The sequence below is a fragment of the Pseudophryne corroboree genome, chromosome 6, assembly GCF_028390025.1.
Source record: "Pseudophryne corroboree isolate aPseCor3 chromosome 6, aPseCor3.hap2, whole genome shotgun sequence".
Lineage (NCBI taxonomy): Eukaryota > Metazoa > Chordata > Amphibia > Anura > Myobatrachidae > Pseudophryne > Pseudophryne corroboree.
Genome location: NC_086449.1, coordinates 727,726,303 through 727,745,701, shown reverse-complemented (window position 1 = coordinate 727,745,701; position 19,399 = coordinate 727,726,303). Strand labels below are relative to the sequence as shown.

The window sequence follows — 19,399 nt, the reverse complement described above, 5'->3', positions numbered from 1 at the left end:
TCTACTTGCTAGGACTAGCAGTTCATCGACCACTGGAGAGCTGGAGGTTGCCAACATTGCAAACCTGTGCAGCAAGCTTAGATGTTCTTGTCTGCATTTGAAAAATTAACTATTTATATTCTGCTTGTTAACGTTCTTCTGCCAAGGTTCAGTTTCAACATAAATGCCTACAGCAGTGCAGAATAGCTGACAGAACTGGCAATGGTATGAACAGTTTATTACTCCAATATGCAGCAATAAGCTCTGCGTTATTGCCAGCCAAGGGGCTAATGGCAGGAATAGACAGGCTGAAACAGCAGGCAGCTCTATATAATACTGTCCCATTCAAACTGTGGGGGTAATTAAGATCTGATCGTAGATGTGCTAAATGTAGCACATCTATGATCATTTACTCAGACATGCGGGAGGACGCCCAGCACAGATCTAGTCCGCCCCGCATGTCAGTGCCGCCCCCGCATAGGTGCAATAGCATTGCATGGGGTTCACTACGGCTGGCCGGCGGTCGGGCTCCCGGCGACCAGCATACCGGCGCCAGGAGCCCGACCGTCGGCTTACCGACAGTGTGGCGAGCGCAAATGAGCCCCTTGCGGGCTCGCTGCGCTCCCCACGCTACGGGCACGGTGGCGCGCTACGCACGCCACACTATTTTATTCTCCCTCTATGGGGGTCGTGTACCCCCACGAGGGAAAATAAGTGTCGGTATGCCGGCTGTCGGGCTCCCGGCGCCGGTATACTGAGCGCCGGGAGCCCGACCGCCGGCATACAGAAGACCACCCCATTGCATGGTGGCGATGCTTTTGCCCCCTGCGAGTAGCTCCCTGCCTGCGCAGCTACTGCGCGCGCTGGCAGGGAGCTACCAGCCGCATCCCGGGTCACAGTGGCTGCGTGTGACGTCATGCAGCCGCCGCAGCCCACCCCTGCAACGGTCCGGACATGCCTGTGTTGTCCGGACTGCACCCCACCAACGGCGTTCTAATGCCGTTAGCACGCCCCCTCCCGCCCCGCGACCGCCTCTGCCTGTCAATCAGGCAGAGGCGATAGCAGCCCTGAGATGCTTTTAGCATATTACTGGGCACCCTGGGTGCGCACGCGCACAAAGGAATTCAGACTGCGATCTCTGCAGCGTCTGAATTGCCCCCTGTATTTTGGAGCTTATTTATGATTTTAAATAGGTTCCAGAACTACTTAATACAAGCAATCCTAACAGAACAATTTTATCAACAAAGTGTGTAATCGTATATGAATAAGCAATTGAATTTATAAAATTGTATTTAAATAACCTTTCATTATTGAATGACATGCGATATGTTGAGAATAAAATGAAAGCTTTGTTTTGTGTTTATTACCCTGCTGTTGATTTGTTGAATTTGAACCTCCTGCACGTGATAACGCATTCTCTATAGAGAAACACACATTTCACACAAGTGAAACATGTGATATTAAGACACAGTAAAATACGATTTATAAATGCTCCAAAGCTTTCTCTCTGGAATTGATCCAGTTGAAGAATACTCACTGGCGGCACTCACACATCTTACACTGCTGCAGTACAACTAGGATCAGAGGAAGCACAGTTCAAATGATGTTTGTTCTCTATTTCTGACTGTCTCTGATCTGTAGTGTAGATTTATGCAATGGCAATAATTCAAAACAATGCGTCACATTAATATGTTCTTTATTTTTTATTGTTGGCATAGAACATTAATCATAAATAAGAATACAAACGCCTTTATATCAAAGACACTTTAAATGTTCTTTAAACATTTTTACTTCTATTTTACAGATATAATACAAACGCTCACACTCAGAATGTGTAAGAAACAAAAATGAAATTGAGTGCTTGGCATAAATCACCAGCCCTACAGACCGCTGAGGTTCACAAGCAAACTGCGGCACATTCAAACACTCAAGTGTTCCAATGCTTTCATTTCCCAGTTTTGATTAAAAAAAAAATTCACTAGGAGCTCAAGGTTTCTGAAATAATATTCACTCATTGTATCTTGACAGCTTAAGTCTGGGTATAATATTCATTGACTGTAGTTCTTGGAATAGTAGCTTGCAGGCATATGGGATTCTCAGAGAAGATACATGACAGGAGGACTTGCAGTAATGGCACCTGTAGAACACATACAATAGGCATAATTCCAAGTATTACTGGATTTAAAAGGCAAAACAATGAGGAAAAATTGGGAACACTTCAAATTGCAGCCTAAAAATCAGGTCATATCTTTTTTTTAGCAGAAGAAACAGCTGTGTATACACTATTTACATAGAGAACTTTCATGTCTAAAAATACGACCATATCTTACACAAGACACAGCAATAACTCTAATCCATGCTCTCATTATCTCTCACATTGGGGGTAATTTAGAGTTGATCGCAGCAGCAAATTTGTTAGCAGTTGGGCAAAACCATGTGCACTGCAGAGGGGGCAGAAATAACATGTGCAGAGAGAGTTAGATTTGGGTGGGGTGTGTTCAAACTGAAACCTAAATTGCAGTGTAAAAATAAAGCAGCCAGTATTTACCCTGCACAGAAACAATATAACCCACCCAAATCTAACTCTCTCTGCAAATGCTATATCTGCCACACCTGCAGTGCACATGGTTTTGCCCAACTGCTAACAAATTTGCTGCTGCGATCAACTCTGAATTACCCCCATTGATCACTGCAAGTCTCCTTACTGGTCTTACGAAAAAGACTGTCACCACTACAATACATTCTGAATGCAGCTGCGAGGCTAATCTTCCTCGATAGACGCTCATCATCTGCGGATCGCTCACATTAACCAAACTACACCAAAGTACATCTCTTCGCTTATATCAAATGTCTCCCAACCTGACCTCTTCACAAGATCTGTGTCTCTCATCTAATTGTACACTCATTATTCGCTCCCATTCACAATTGCAGGACTTTCTTCGTGCCGCACCCACTCTGTGGAATGCCTTCCCACACACAATAAGACCCTCATCTAGTATCCAAACCTTCAAGTTCTCTGAAAACTCACCTCTTATCAAATTCCAAATCTGCCCACATAACCCTCATGAATGTTCCAAGCTAATTAAATCCCCACTGTACAGTCCACACATATCCTCACACATTTTCTCTTTCTTCATTTTCACATCCTCCAGACCCCTGGCCAACATCGCTGTGTGACCATATCATACAACCAAGAACAAACAGAATTTGGATATGTTAATCTGCGCAGTTAACTGGAAAATATGCAGCAGGTCCTCCTCATCTAAACAAGCAAACACTGACGCTTGTGGATCTGAAGCATATAGAAAAAAATAAGATTTTACTCACCGGTAAATCTATTTCTCGTAGTCCGTAGTGGATGCTGGGACTCCGTAAGGACCATGGGGATTAGCGGCTCCGCAGGAGACTGGGCACAACTAAAGAAAGCTTTAGGACTACCTGGTGTGCACTGGCTCCTCCCACTAAGACCCTCCTCCAGACCTCAGTTAGGATACTGTGCCCGGAAGAGCTGACACAATAAGGAAGGATTTTGAATCCCGGGTAAGACTCATACCAGCCACACCAATCACACCGTATAACTCGTGATACTATACCCAGTTAACAGTATGAAATATAACTGAGCCTCTCAACAGATGGCTCAACAATAACCCTTTAGTTAGACAATAACTATAAACAAGTACTGCAGACAATCCGCACTTGGGATGGGCGCCCAGCATCCACTACGGACTATGAGAAATAGATTTACCGGTGAGTAAAATCTTATTTTCTCTGACGTCCTAAGTGGATGCTGGGACTCTGTAAGGACCATGGGGATTATACCAAAGCTCCCAAACGGGCGGGAGAGTGCGGATGACTCTGCAGCACCGAATGAGCAAACTCTAGGTCCTCCTCAGCCAGGGTATCAAACTTGTAGACTCTTACAAAAATGTTTTAACCCGACCAAGTAACAGCTCGGCAAAGTTGTAAAGCAGACAGCCGCCCAAGAAGAGCCCACTTTCCTCGTGGAATGGGCTTTTACAGATTTAGGGTGCAGCAGTCCAGCCGCAGAATGTGCAAGTTGAATCGTGCTACAGATCCAGCGAGCAATCGTCTGCTTAGAAGCAGGAGCACCCAGCTTGTTGGGTGCATACAGGAGAAATAGCGAGTCAGTTTTCCTGACTCCAGCTGTCCTGGAAACATACACTTTTCAGGGCCCTGACTACGTCCAGTAACTTGGAATCCTCCAAGTCCCAAGTAGCCGCAGGCACCACAATAGGTTGGTTCACATGAAAAACTGATACCACCTTAGGAAGGAATTGGGAACGAGTCCTCAATTCCGCCTTATCCATATAAAATACAGATAAGGGCTTTTGTATAACAAAGCCGCCAATTCTGATACACGCCTGGCCGACGCCAAGGCCCACAGAATGACCACTTTCCACGTGAGGTATTATAGCTCCACGGATTTAAGTGGCTCAACCCAATGCGACTTCAGGAAATCCAACACCACGTTGAGATCCCACGGTGCCACTGGAGGCACAAACGGGGGCTGACTATGCAGCACTCCCTTAACAAAAGTCTGAACTTCAGGCAGTGAAGCCAGTTCAATTTTGGAAGAAAATCGATAGAGCCGAAATCTGGACCTTAATGGAACCCAATTTTAGGCTCATAGTCACCTCTGACTGTAGGAAGTGCAGAAATCGACCTAGCTGAAATTTCTCCTTTGGGGCCTTCCTGGCCTCACAGTACGCAACATATTTCCCCCATATGCGGTGATAATGGTTTGCGTTCACTTCTTTCCTAGCTTTAAATAGCGCAGGGATAACTTCCTCCGGAATTCCCTTTTCCTTCAGTATCCGGCGTTCAACCGCCATGCCGTCCAACGCGGCCGCGGTACGTCTTGGAACAGACAGGCCCCCTGCTGCAGCAGGTCCTGTCTGAGCGGCAGAGGCCATGGGTCCTCTGAGATCATTTCTTGGAGTTCTGGTTACCAAGCTCTTCTTGGCCAACCCGGAACAATGAGTATAGTTCTTACTCCTCTCCTTCTTATTATTCTCATTACCCTGGGTAGGAGAGGCAGAGAAGGGAACACATACACCGACTGGTACACCCACGGTGTTACCAGAGCGTCCACAGCTATCACCTGAGGGTCCTTGACCTGGCGCAATATCTTTGTAACTTTTAGTTGAGGCGGGACGCCATCATGTCCACCTGTGGCCTTTCCCAACGGTGTACAATCATTTGGAAGACTTCTGGATGAAGTCCCCACTCTCCCGGGTGGAGGTCGTGTCTTCTGAGAAAGTCTGCTTCTCAGTTGTCCACTCCGGGAATGAACACTGCTGACAGTGCTAACACATGATTTTTCGCCCATCGGAGAATCCTTGTGGCTTCTGCCATCGCCATCCTGCTTCTTGTGCCGCCCTGTCGGTTTACATGAGCGACCGCCGTGATGTTGTCTGACTGGATCAGCACCGGCCGGTGTTGAAGCAGGGGTCTAGCCTGACTTAGGGCATTGTAAATGGCCCTTAGTTCCAGAATATTTATGTGTAGGGAAGTCTCCTGACTTTTCCATAGCCTTGGAAGTTTCTTCCCTGTGTGACTGCCCCCCAGCCTCGAAGGCTTTGCATCCGTGGTCACCAGGACCCAGTCCTGTATGCCGAATCTGCGGCCCCCTTGAAGATGAGCACTCTGCAGCCACCACAACAGCGACACCCTGGCCCTTGGAGACAGGGTTATCCGCCGATGCATCTGAAGATGCGACCCGGACCACATGTCCAACAGATCCCACTGGAAAATCCTTGCATGGGACCTGGCGAATGGAATTTCTTCGTAAGAAGCTACCATCTTTTCCAGGGCTCGCGTGCATTGATGCACCGACACCTGTATACGTATTAGGAGGTCTCTGTCTACAGACGACAACTCCTTGGACTTCTCCTCCGGGAGAAACCCTTTTTATCCTGTTCTGTGTCCAGAACCATACCCAGGAACAGTAGACGCGTCGTAGGAACCAGCTGCGACTTTGGAATATTCAGAATCCAGCCGTGCTGTTGTAGCACTTCCCGAGATAGTGCTACTCCGACGAACAACTGCTCCCTGGACCTCGCCTTTATAAGGAGATCGTCAAAGTACGGGATAATTATTTCGGCCATTACCTTGGTAAATATCTCGGTGCCGGGGACAGACCAACGGCAACGTCTGGAATTGGTAATGACAATCCTGTACCACAATTTTGAGGTACTCCTGGTGAAGAGGGTAAATAGGGACATGCAGGTAAGCATCCTTGATGTCCAGTGATACCATGAAATTCTCCAGGCTTGCAATAATCGCCCTGAGCGATTCCATTTTGAACTTGAACCTTCGTATATAAGTGTTCAAGGCTTTCAATTTTAGAATGGGTCTCACCGAACCGTCTGGTTTCGGTACCACAACATTTTGGAATAGTAACCCCGGCCTTGTTGAAGGAGGGGTACCTTGATTTCACCTGCTGGAAGTACAGCTTGTGAATTGCCGCCAGTACTACCTTTCTCCGAGGGCAGCAGGCAAGGCTGATGTGAAGTAACGGCGAGGGGGAGTCGCCTCGAACTCCAGCCTGTATCCCTGTGATACTATTTGCAGAACCTAGGGATCCACCTGTGGGCAAGCCCACTGGTCCCTGAAGTTCCCGAGACACGCCCCTACCGCACCTGTCTCCACCTGTGGAGCCCCAGCGTCATGCGGTGGACTCAGAGGAAGCGGGGGAAGATTTTTGATCCTGGGAACTGGCTGCTGGTGCAGCTTTTTCCTTCTTCCCTTGTCTCTGTGCAGAAAGGAAGCGCCTTTGACCTGCTTGCTTTTCTGAAGCCGAAAGGACTGTACCTAAAACTACGGTGCTTTCTTAGGCTGTGAGGAAACCTGAGGTAAAATTTTTTCTTCCCAGCTGTTGCTGTGGATACGAGGTCCCAGAGACCATCCCCAAACAATTCCTCACCCTTATAAGGCAGAATCTCCATGTGCCTTTTACAGGCAGCATCACCTGTCCACTGCCGGGTTTCTAATACCCTCCTGGCAGAATGGACATTGCATTAATTCTGGATGCCAGCCGGCAAATATCCCTCTGTGCATCCTTTATATATAAGACGACGTCTTTAATATGCTCTATGTTAGCAAACTATTATCCCTGTCTTAGAGTATTAATATTATCTGACAGGGTATCAGACCACGCTGCAGCAGCACTATTTATGCTGAGGCAATTGCAGGTCTCAGTATATAACCTGAGTGTGTATATACAGACTTCAGGATAGCCTCCTGCTTTTTATCAGCAGGCTCCTTCAAGGTGGCCGTATCCTAAGACGGCAGTGCCACCTTTTTTGACAAACGTGTGAGCGCCTTATCCACCCTAGGGGATATCTCCCAACGTGACCTATCCTCTTGCGGGAAAGGGTACGCCATCAGTAACTTTTTAGAAATTACCAGTTTCTTATCGGGGGAACCCACGCTACTTTACACACTTCATTCATTCATCTGATGGGGGAACAAAACACTGGCTGCTTTTTCTCCCCAAAAATAAAACCCCTTTTATGTGGTACTTGGGTTCATGTCAGAAATGCGTAACACATTTTTCATTGCCGAGATCATGCAACGGATGTTCCTAGTGGATTGTGTATATGTCTCAACCTCGTCGACACTGGAGTCAGACTCTGTGTCGACATCTGTGTCTGCCATCTGAGGTAACGGGCGTTTTTTTGAGCCCCTGATGGCCTTTGAGACGCCTGGGCAGGCGCGGGCTGAGAAGCCGGCTGTCCCACAGCTGTTACGTCATCCAGCCTTTTATGTAAGGAGTTGACATTGTCGGTTAATATCTTCCACCTATCCATCCACTCTGGTGTCGTCCCCACAGGGGACGACATTCCATTTATCGGCCTCTGCTCCACCTCCACGTAACCTTCCTCATCCAACATGTCGACACAGCCGTACCGACACACCGCACACACACAGGGAATGCTCTGACTGAGGACAGGACCCCACAAAGTCCTTTGGGGAGACAGAGAGAGAGTATGCCAGCACACACCAGAGCGCTATATAATGCAGGGATTAACACTATAACTGAATGATTTTCCCCCCAATAGCTGCTTGTATACATATATTGCGCCTAAATTTAGTGCCCCCCCTCTCTTTTTAACCCTTTGAGCCTGAAAACTACAGGGGAGAGCCTGGGGAGCTGTCTTCCAGCTGCACTGTGAAGAAAAAATGGCGTCAGTGTGCTGAGGGAGAAGCCCCGCCCCTTTTTCGGCTGACTTTTCTCCCGCTTTTTTATGGATTCTGGCAGGGGTAATTTATCACATATATAGCCCTGGGACTATATATTGTGATGATTTGCCAGCCAAGGTGTCTTATATTGCCCTCAGGGCGCCCCCCCCCAGCGCCCTGCACCCATCAGTGACCGGAGTGTGAGGTGTACATGAGGAGCAATGGCGCACAGCTGCAGTGCTGTGCGCTACCTTGGTGAAGACCGAAGTCTTCTGCCGCCGATTTTCCGGATTCTTCATGCTTCTGGCTCTGTAAGGGGGACGGCGGCGCGGATCCGGGAACGAACACCAAGGTCGGGTCCTGCGGTCGATCCCTCTGGAGCTAATGGTGTCCAGTAGCCTAAGAAGCCCAAACTACCAGCTGTTAGGTAGGTTCGCTTCTTCTCCCCTTAGTCCCTCGCTGCAGTGAGTCTGTTGCCAGCAGATCTCACTGTAAAATAAAAAACCTAAATATACTTTCTTTCTAGGAGCTCAGGAGAGCCCCTAGTGTGCATCCAGCTCAGCCGGGCACAAGAATCTAACTGAGGTCTGGAGGAGGGTCTTAGTGGGAGGAGCCAGTGCACACCAGGTAGTCCTAAAGCTTTCTTTAGTTGTGCCCAGTCTCCTGCGGAGCCGCTAATCCCCATGGTCCTTACGGAGTCCCAGCATCCACTTAGGACGTCAGAGAAAAGGGAGTTTTGCTTTCATGCACTTTTATTGCACTGTATTGTCTTGTGTCTTTGTATGCACTTTATTGTTATATGTATTTTTTTTATTATATTGAGTGTGATGTTTACAAGCAGTAAGTGCACTGTGACACTATAAATCTGATTTTCTAAACGATGCACTTTATGCACTTGTCCCAATAAAATGTTAATATCCTACCCATATTCAAAATTGTTTTGAAAGTGTGGATATTTATTTTGGAAAAGAACATCCTTCGGAAATAGCGCAAAGTTCTATCATCACCTTTTTCATACCCTCTAGGGCTAGTGGTGTGTGCCTAATAGTGGTGACTAGTGCACTTGAAAAAGGATTTACTACGATCCGAAATGCGTCGTGCCGTGATGCTGAACATTTTGATCAACTCCTAGAGACTCTCCAACATCTTGGGCAAAGCTAAGTGGTGTGTTGCTGAACGGCCTAAATGGACCCTATTTCACCACTATTAGGCACACACCACTGGAACATCCTTCTGGAAATAGCGCAAAGTCCTATCATCACCTTTTTTTCTATATACATATCATACAACCCACAAAGAACCTTTTCAATCTGGCGGACCATTATGCAATAGATAACACCTATCCGCAGTGTATCAATGCCTATTTCAGTACAGATTATAAACTTGCGAGCAGGGCCTTCCTACCTATATATTTATATATATCCTGATGAAGAATAAAAATGTCAAAACATTGATGCTACCTACTTGTGTCTGAAGTGAATTCCTGAGTGCCACATATATACACACACACATATATATATATATATATTTTAATGGGGCATTGATTTAACACAGACAAAGTTCTCAGTGCTATCCATGTGAATTAGTTGATGTCGGCATTTTTGTTATATCGCCATTTTCTATACTGGCTCAATTTGCCTAGTGGACCATCTGTTCAACACATCTTGATGCTGCCTGGTTGACTATGTTGTCAGATACTCCTTTCTGATACATCATAACTGTTTTACTTTTGTACTACTACAGAGATTAACCCCTGATGAAGTCTCATGTGGAGACGAAATGCTTAGGGAAAAAAACCTGCAAGGTCCACAGAGAGGATTCACAGTTTAGAACTTGTACCCCTGGAATAGAGGTGAAAACATTCGGACTTCAGGAGTGGGAACCTTACACATATTGTCGCAAATGTGTATTATATAACTATATTGTGTTAATATTCATCTTTTAATAAATGTTTAATATTTCCTATTTTGTAATTCATTGTACGAAAAGTTATAGAACTTATTTTATTGGGTGTTATTTTATGTTATAGAGAAATTTATAGGCATCAATAGGATCCCTCGAATCAAACCTGCACAACCCCTTCATAGGAATAGCTCACTTACATTGTATAGCAAAAAGTTGACCATTCCACTATTTAGGGTCATTTTTGTTCTAGTGTTGCTAAAAGAAGACTCATAGGGGTAAATTTACTAACATGGGAGTTCTATTTAAGATGGGATGTTGCCCGTAGCAACCAATCAGATTCGATTTCTATAAGGTGCTAGATGAATGATAAGATAATACCTGGAATCTGATTGGTTGCTATAGGCAACATCCCATCTTAAATAGAACTCTCATCTTAGTAAATTTACCCATTGAGAGGAGCAGTCAGAAGCAATTTCTTTAAGACTAGACGCAGGATAAGGGTACATTCTTTGAGTGTGTATATTTATATAATCATGAACGCAAGCACACTTCCAGAAACAGACTTACCAGCCGGAATAGCCGAGTAACCCGCATTCTCCGCAGACGTCTACCTCAAAGGCATCACTTGAAATCATCAGTCTCTCCAGCAATAGCATGCTGGCTCCATAGCCAATCAAACAATCACGCTCCATTTCTCCGAGTCGCAACCCACCATCACGGGATCGCCCTTCGGTGGGCTGCCTGGTGGGGTGAGACAGAAATGCCTGATTACAAACAGATCATGCATAATCTGAAGCAAAAATAAGATGGAAAACTGTCACATTATCATGGTTTATCTTTATGGTCCCAACAAGCGTGTGCTGCACCGAGCATGGAGAATTACAATATAGAACTAACAAACACTACAACAGAAAAGGCAGATCAGACAGACACCATCAAACTGTGAATAAATGTAAAAATAAGACACAGTTAATAACATGAGCAATTGGTCATCCAATGCCTGGAAAGGGCGGACAGAAAGGATCAGAGTCACTATGAGTGGAAGTTCATTGCAGAGAAAGTTGAGAACCAAGAGGATGGAGGGCCCTGCTTGTGATGGCTTACAGTCTAATGGGGGGGGGGGGGGGGGGGTTAATCGTGGAGATAAACAGGGAACAGAAGAGGAGAGGACAGCAGGTGTGAGCTACAAGTGTGAGAGGGGCCGGTATGACTTAAGGATAGCCCTATCACATTACGCTGCTGAGAGATCAGGGCAATGACGTTATTATTTGCTGTGTGCGAGATTTGGTCTAGGCACCCACATAGGAGAGGAGAACCCTAATGTTTAAATAGAAACCAGACATTTCATTTGGTCATTCTATTTTCCCCTTACCCACTACCTGTAAAATAAAAACTTTCATTTCACATAAGCATTAATATTTATTACCGTTAACTATGCACTGCTGTATATATGTTTAGAATATAGTATGTATTTGTATGTTAAGATCATACATTATATGGAATACAACTGGGAATATCACAGATGAAAAAGTCTCAGGAATACTAGATGACAGAAAGCTGAATGCAGGGCCGGCCCGAGCTACATTTTTTTGGTAAGCGAATTTAAAATGTAGCGCCCCTTGATGGGATCAAATTTTAAAAGAGGTGTGGTCTCACAAGGAAGGGGCGTGGCCACACAATAGTGCCCCCAAGGGTACAGGGAGTTTGTCGATGACAGGGAGAAAGTGCATGACTGGGTGGCACCAAAAAAAAAGTGGGTCCCGGGGACCCCTCACTTTTAAAAATTGGAGTCCTACCTGTCCTTTTCTGGGTCCCATCGGAATGAAGGTTCTTATTAATCTTATTAATGATTCAAATATCAAAATAGAAACTTGATTTGGACACTACAAAAGTGTTGTAAGGGGAGGAGGGGGGTGACAATGCTGCTGGGCTGTGTAACATGCAGGACACCCTGCACCAGAGCTGTAACTAGACCTTTTAGTGCCCTTTGGCAGAAAGTGAATTGGTGCTCCACCCCCTAGAGCGCAAAGAATAGATAGGGCGCGCCGCAAAAATTGGGGGCGTGGCTTTGTGGGAAAGGGGCATGGCCACATAATAGTGCCGCTTATACACATTGCACCAAGTAGAACCTCCTATACACACTGAGCCAGGTGCAGCACGTTATACACAATGCGCCAGGTAGAGCACATTATACACAATGCGCCAGGTAGAGCACGTTATACACAATGCGCCAGGTAGAGCACGTTATACACAATGCGCCAGGTAGAGCACGTTATACACAATGCGCCAGGTAGAGCACGTTATACACAATGCGCCAGGTAGAGCACGTTATACACAATGCGCCAGGTAGAGCACGTTATACACAATGCGCCAGGTAGAGCACGTTATACACAGTGTAGCCTCAGCCCCTCAGTCGTCCACCGCAAACAGCATGCGGGCACACATGCCGCTGGGGTCACAGGGCAGATGCACTCACCATTGCGCAGGTCAGTCTCTTGGTGCTTGCGTGGGCGCCCAGGGTCAGCATGCAGGCAGACTTTTCCTCGGGCTCTGGTTCGGCAGCCCACCCCACGCCCCGTAGGAAGACAGCTCAGGAGGGAGGGGGGCACAGCGCTACAGCAGCAGCTTCTACGTAGGATCAGGCAACCTCAGACAGACAGAGCTGCGTGTTTGGGCGGCCAGCATAGTATGGCTGCAGTTACGGCCCGCAAGAGGAGAGAGCCGCGGGGAGCGCGGGCGGGCAGACAAACTGACGGGCGGTAGGACAAACGGACGGGGGGCGGGCGGACAAACGGACGGGCGGGCAAACGGACGGGGCAGGAGTCAGACAGCAGCTTAGAAGTGCGGCTTGACGGAGCGGCCGTGGTGCATGCTGCCGGCGCCTTCCTCACTCTGGCGCCTTACCCGTACGCGTAACCCGCGTAACGGGCAGGCTGGCCCTGGCTGAATACAATCCTGAGATGCACAAAAAGAGGAATACAGTACATGGAAGTGATGCGGGCATACCATTTACCACTGCACAAGTTATGAGTTAAATCAGCTCTAGAATTATACCCAATAAGCATGGGAACACCGGAACCACTGATTTCTTGTGTTTGACCCTTTTAGCTGCATTTTGCATTATGCAAAATACATTTAAGAGACCCTGAGGGTGGCTTAGCTGTAGAGTGCTCCTTCCCACCATTAGGCGGTGACAAGAAATTCTACCATAGAATTTATAAATGGGCTGGATCCCATCTGTAAGTATTATCTGTAGCAGACATTCTGGGGGGCCCTGAGCCATGGTATTTATCCAACTGGTGTTTTCGGGGTCAAGAAGAACCCACTCCTCTATAAAACTGTGGCACCTGAGTATTTATTTTCCTGTGGATAACAACTGCAATTTATAAACGGATGAACTTAATGGGGGTAATTCAGGCCTGATCGCTCGCTAGCATTTTTTGCAGCGCTGCGATCAGGTCAGAACTGCATATACGTATGAACTGCAAGGTGCAGGCATGTCGCACAGGTACAAAGCGGATCGCCGCTCAGCGATGGGCTTGTGCGAAGAATCCATACGAACAGGCGATCGCAAGGAGATTGACAGGAAGAAGGCGTTTGTGGGTGGTAACTGGCCGTTTTCTTGGAGTAGTTGGAAAAACGCAGGCGTGTCCATGTGTTTTCAGGTAGGGTTCCTGACGTCAATTCCGGTCCCGGACAGGCTGAAGTGATCGCAGTGGCTGAGTAAGTCCTGGGCTATTCAGAGACTGCACAAGATCTGTTTGTACAGCTCTGCTACACATGCGTTCGCTCACTTGCAGAGCGAAAATACACTCCCCTATGGGCGGCGACTATGCGAACGTAGGACTGCAAAAAAAAACTAGCGAGCGATCAGGTCTGAAATAGGCCCTATGTTCCTGTGTCTGTTTTGCCACCATACAAACTATAACTGAGGAACACTGTACTAATCACTAGCTAATACAGGACTGAATGACATACAGCATGCTGCCACTAGGATGCACAGACTATACCAGTGTGACTAGTTCTATATACATAAATAGCAGAATGTGCGATCTAAAGAAGGCAAAGGTTTATTTATCAGGATGGCACATACTAACGCTTCTCGCTGGGGCTGAGCACAATAGCAAGTTAAACACAGCCCTGGTATTTGCTTTGGAAAACATCCACTGACAGCCTCACAGCAGCCTTTTCTACACATGTCTGGAACAGATGCTGCAGGGTCTGCACAACAACCAAATTAGGGCACACTGTGGAGAACAATCACACACAGGGGAAACCCGCCAAAGTGCTTATACATCTAAAACATGCCCGTGTATGTACTAGGACACAAAGCTACAGAGGTGTCCTCGTGGGTGTGGCATGTTAGGTAGATAGGCGTTAGGTCGACCACTACTGGTCAACAGTAAGTAGGTCGACATGGTTTCTAGGTCGACGGGGATTCTAGGTCGACATGAGTTTTTTAAAACTTTTTTTTGGTGTCTTTTTCTCCGTACAGTGACGGGGAACCCCAATAAGTGCACCGTGTCCGCTCGCCATACTTCGGGCAAGGTGCCTCGCTGCGCTCGGCACAGGTTACCGTTCCCAACTGTAGTCCACGTGGATCGTAAAGTATGAAAAAGTTCTAAAAAATGAAGAAAAATTTGAAAAACTCATGTCGACCTTATGTCATGTTGACCGAGTCCCTGTCGACCTACTTAATGTCGACCAATAGTGGTCGACCTAGACAGTGTCGACCTAAAGACCGGATCCTGTCCTCGTACACCTGGCATATGTGCACCATATGGCGCAAGACACCTGGCTCTGCCATGGGAAGCCATTCCCGTACTGGATTATATTTTCCCAAATTTTGCGTCTTAATTCCCTAATAGTGTGCAGAGTCCCAAGTAGTGCACTTAGGGTCTAATTCAAGGTTGATTGCAAAACAACATTTTCCTCTAATGGGTAAAACAATATGCACTGCAGGAGGGGGGGGGGGGGGGGGGGCAGATATAACATGTGCAGAGAGAGTTAGATTTGGGTGGGGTGTGTCCAAACGGAAATCCAAAATGCAGTGTAAAAATAAAGCAGCCAGTATTTACCCTGCACAGAAACAATATAACCCACCCAAATCTAACTCTCTCTGCACATCAGGAGCGTTTACCCGATCAGTGAGGGATTGAACAAGTGTGAACACACATGGAGTCACATAATATTTTACTAAAGCTGGGTACACACCTATACAATCCATGGCCTGATCACTTTGTAAAAGTGTGTACCCAGCTTAAGTCAAAAATATTGCACTAAATACTGTACTTGGGATTAGTCATTTTTGTTGCCAAGGTATTGGTACTGTATAAAGTATCAGATTAATCATAACAATGTACTGTATACGAATGACTTGCATCACACATTGTTATGTTTATTCTGATACTTTAAACCGATTCCTTTGCGACACAAAACACTAATCCCAAGTACATTATTAGTACACTATTAGTGACTTAATACACTATTAGCAATTTAGTACTCTATCAGCAAATTAAGATGAACAGTATGTAACCTGGTTAAAAAGGCAAAAAGACAGAGGTCCTATAGTATAGGATTATGTACTTTTTCCCAAATGTTGCGTCTTCATTTGCTAAGTGTACTAAGTAATTTAGACGCCTATTATAAGTCACAGAGCGCAGCTAAGTCACAAAGTACATGCCGCAAAAAATAGCCCCGTCTGGTGCATCACGAACTTTACAACTTAGTTGCACTATGCTATTTTTTATTAGGTTTCTTAAAATAAGTATATGTTGATACAACTGTATGTACTGAGCAATGATACCTCCGCCCCATATAGCACTGATGAAGGGTACAATACAATCTAAAGCAGACAAAGGGGTCGATCCTATTACCCGCGATGGGTGCGATGTGCCGTTGCCGCGGCATTTAAAAGCCGGCAACAGCACCTGATCTTGCACCCTTCGCGGGCTGAATACGCACCAAAGTGCTCGGCAACCCTATGGGGGGCCATAAAGTGCGGGCCATAAAGTGCAGCTGCTGCCGCGATGATTCGCACCCACGATATCATCGTGTGTAATAAGATCGACCACAAAGAATGTGCCAACGTCGTCAGGCATTGACTCATATGAAAAATGTTATACAAAATGATAAACATGTACTATCATAACCTACTAAAAATGAATATGATTAGATGGGATGTAAAAACGTGACCCTTTAAAGCGGCCCTTTTAAATTTCTGAATCTCACCATTATCAATATAATGTATTGTTCTAAAGAAACATAATCTGATGGATTTCCAGTAACTACTTGTGATGTGCAGACCTATCTTCTTAAGAAAAAGATTAAGCAATTTTCCATTGCCCGCTGTAGACATTTGCTGGCTGGTGCACCTACCTTGTAAGAACAGCCCTGGGGCCTCTAGCTCGTGCATGCATCTTGTCCAGCACCATGTGCTTCAACTTCTGATAGTACACGGGTCCGAAGTAAATGTAGGCCTCAAGAGGTTCACTGAGAGAGACAATACATAGAATTTGTCACGTGTACAACCACCGTGGACACAAAGAATTTAACAATACGCCTCGTAGATTAAGCAAATTTGAAGGTAATGGAAACAATTTTAAGTTACTGCTTAGATGTTAGCATGAATACAAACTACTAGTCCCAGAGTAGTTTGTGCAGATAGTAAAACTCACCTCTTTACTTTTTGCCTACCACAGCCCATCCTAAACCAACTTCCCACTTACACCATCCACTTGTTTCCCACCAAATCCAGCTTTTCTGCTCCCTAAGGCTGTAGTGGTTTTCTCATTATCTGATGGTAGGGTGAGAAACTTTAACACTTACTGTGCTGGCAGAGGCCTGTAGGTCCCTCTATGTATCTTTTGGGGTTCCTTGCGATTTCTTAGAACATCATACATGCTAACCTATAAGGGCATTGTTTGTTGGAAGATTAGCCACTGTCTCCAATGCTGTCTAGGTGTAAATAAGCCTTCTCACTGTAGAATGATTGACTTCTAATTGTTTGGAAATTACTTTATAGCTCTTTTCTTTAAAGACTGAGTGCCAACAATTGCTTATCTGAGGTCATTGCAAGTTAGATCAAACCAACAAAGGTTCTGCTTTATACAGAAGTAATAGGGCTTCCTGATGACCAAATAATGACGCAGCACCTGGATCAATGTACTTTCTTTACTGGTAAGTAAGGGTGTATGGACTTTGTCACGCATGTCTTTTGTAATGTTGAACAATTAATGACAAAGTAAAATCTATTCTGGTTACATTTCATAGGAGATTAGGTTTTATAATATTTTTAGGATTTTAGAAATTCCCTTCACCTCGAAACACACAATATTGCCCATACACACAATGCAACGTAATGAACGAAGAACGTAATGAACAACACCTCGTTCTGTCCTTCATTACACTGCACAGCACCGCATACGGTATAATCTGATTGGCCGGGAGCGTGCAATACTGCGCACACTCTGACCAATCATCACGATTTGTCGTTCCAATATGACAAATTGTGAATATAATGTTACAGTGTGTACCCGGCGATAGGCTTAAAGCATAGCCAAAGATATCGGGCAATGTTTCAGGCGTAACTTCGCCCTTTATGAAACACTTCATAATTAGTGGGTTGTTTTTTTTTAACAAACGTTGGAGTGCCAGATGTCTTTATTTAGAACCAATTATTTATATAGCACACACATATTCCGCAGCTCTCAATAGTGTCATATATGTGTGTGTGTGTATAGCCATACACACGATAAATAGATACATACATACATACATACATACATACATACATATATGCACACACACCACATACTCACTAATACACTAGTACACAGGTTCTCAAACTCAGACCTCAGGACTTCACACAGTGCATGTTTTTGAGAACCACTGCTCTAGTATATTGGTCCCTACACATGCCGGGTCACCTCAGTTTCCTCCCCTGCTCTGCCCCCTCACACAGTTTGCGGGCCCCCTCACTCGTTTTTCAAAACTCTCTCTAAAAAAAAAAAAAAAAAGATACATATCAGTGATATACATTATTACTAGGGTGTATCCAATTAGCCGTGGTAATTTACTGCGACTAAATGGTTCGCCGCAGGTTATCCAATTAGCCCCGATGCAGTGCTTTCCTCCCCCCAATGTCGGCACTTTTTGGGGATTATGCTCCGCTTGCTTCAGGCACGCAAAGCATAATCCGCTATAAAAGCCCCATAGACCCGCGATAAGTGCTGCAAAAATACATAGGACCACGGCTTTTTGCGGGACCTATGTATTTTTCGCGTGAAAAAATAAGATTTTACTCACCGGTAAATCTATTTCTCGTAGTCCGTAGTGGATGCTGGGGACTCCGTAAGGACCATGGGAATAGCGGCTCCGCAGGAGACTGGGCACAGCTAAGAAAGATTTAGGACTACCTGGTGTGCACTGGCTCCTCCCACTATGACCCTCCTCCAGACTTCAGTAAGGATACTGTGCCCGGAAGAGCTGACACAATAAGGAAGGATTTTGAATCCCGGGTAAGACTCATACCAGCCACACCAATCACACCGTATAACTCGTGATAATATACCCAGTTAACAGTATGAACACAACAGAGCCTCTCAAAAGATGGCTCAACAATAACCCTTGTAGTTAACAATAACTATATACAAGTATTGCAGACAGTCCGCACTTGGGACGGGCGCCCAGCATCCACTACGGACTACGAGAAATAGATTTACTGGTGAGTAAAATCTTATTTTCTCTGACGTCCTAGTGGATGCTGGGGACTCCGTAAGGACCATGGGGATTATACCAAAGCTCCCAAACGGGCGGGAGAGTGCGGATGACTCTGCAGCACCGAATGAGAGAACTCAAGGTCCTCCTCAGCCAGGGTATCAAATTTGTAGAATTTTGCAAACGTGTTTGCCCCTGACCAAGTAGCAGCTCGGCAAAGTTGTAAAGCCGAGACCCCTCGGGCAGCCGCCCAAGAAGAGCCCACTTTCCTCGTGGAATGGGCTTTTACAGATTTAGGCTGCGGCAGGCCAGCCACAGAATGCGCAAGCTGAATTGTGCTACAAATCGAGCGAGCAATAGTCTGCTTTGAAGCAGGAGCACCCATCTTGTTTGGTGCATACAGGATAAATAGCGAGTCAGTCTTCCTGACTCCAGCCGTCCTGGGAACATACGTTTTCAAGGCCCTGACTACGTCCAGTAACTTGGGAGTCCTCCAAGTCCCTAGTAGCCGCAGGTACCACGATAGGTTGGTTCAAGTGAAAAGCTGATACCACCTTAGGAAGAAACTGGGGACGAGTCCTCAATTCTGCCC

General features: G+C 45.9%; 1 protein-coding gene across 1 annotated transcript in view; it reads right to left on the bottom strand.

The window, feature by feature from the left end:
* Window positions 1-1,658: 1,658 nt before the first annotated feature.
* POLR3B (RNA polymerase III subunit B) overlaps window positions 1,659-19,399 on the bottom strand; it is a 345,554-nt gene continuing 327,813 nt past the window's right edge. The window contains exons 26-28 of the mRNA XM_063928431.1: window positions 16,468-16,581; window positions 10,657-10,830; window positions 1,659-2,116 (exon numbers count right to left, since the gene is read on the bottom strand). Coding sequence (XP_063784501.1) covers window positions 1,987-2,116; window positions 10,657-10,830; window positions 16,468-16,581 — 418 coding nt within the window. The 3' untranslated portion in view covers window positions 1,659-1,986. The remainder of the gene's footprint in view (window positions 2,117-10,656; window positions 10,831-16,467; window positions 16,582-19,399) is intronic.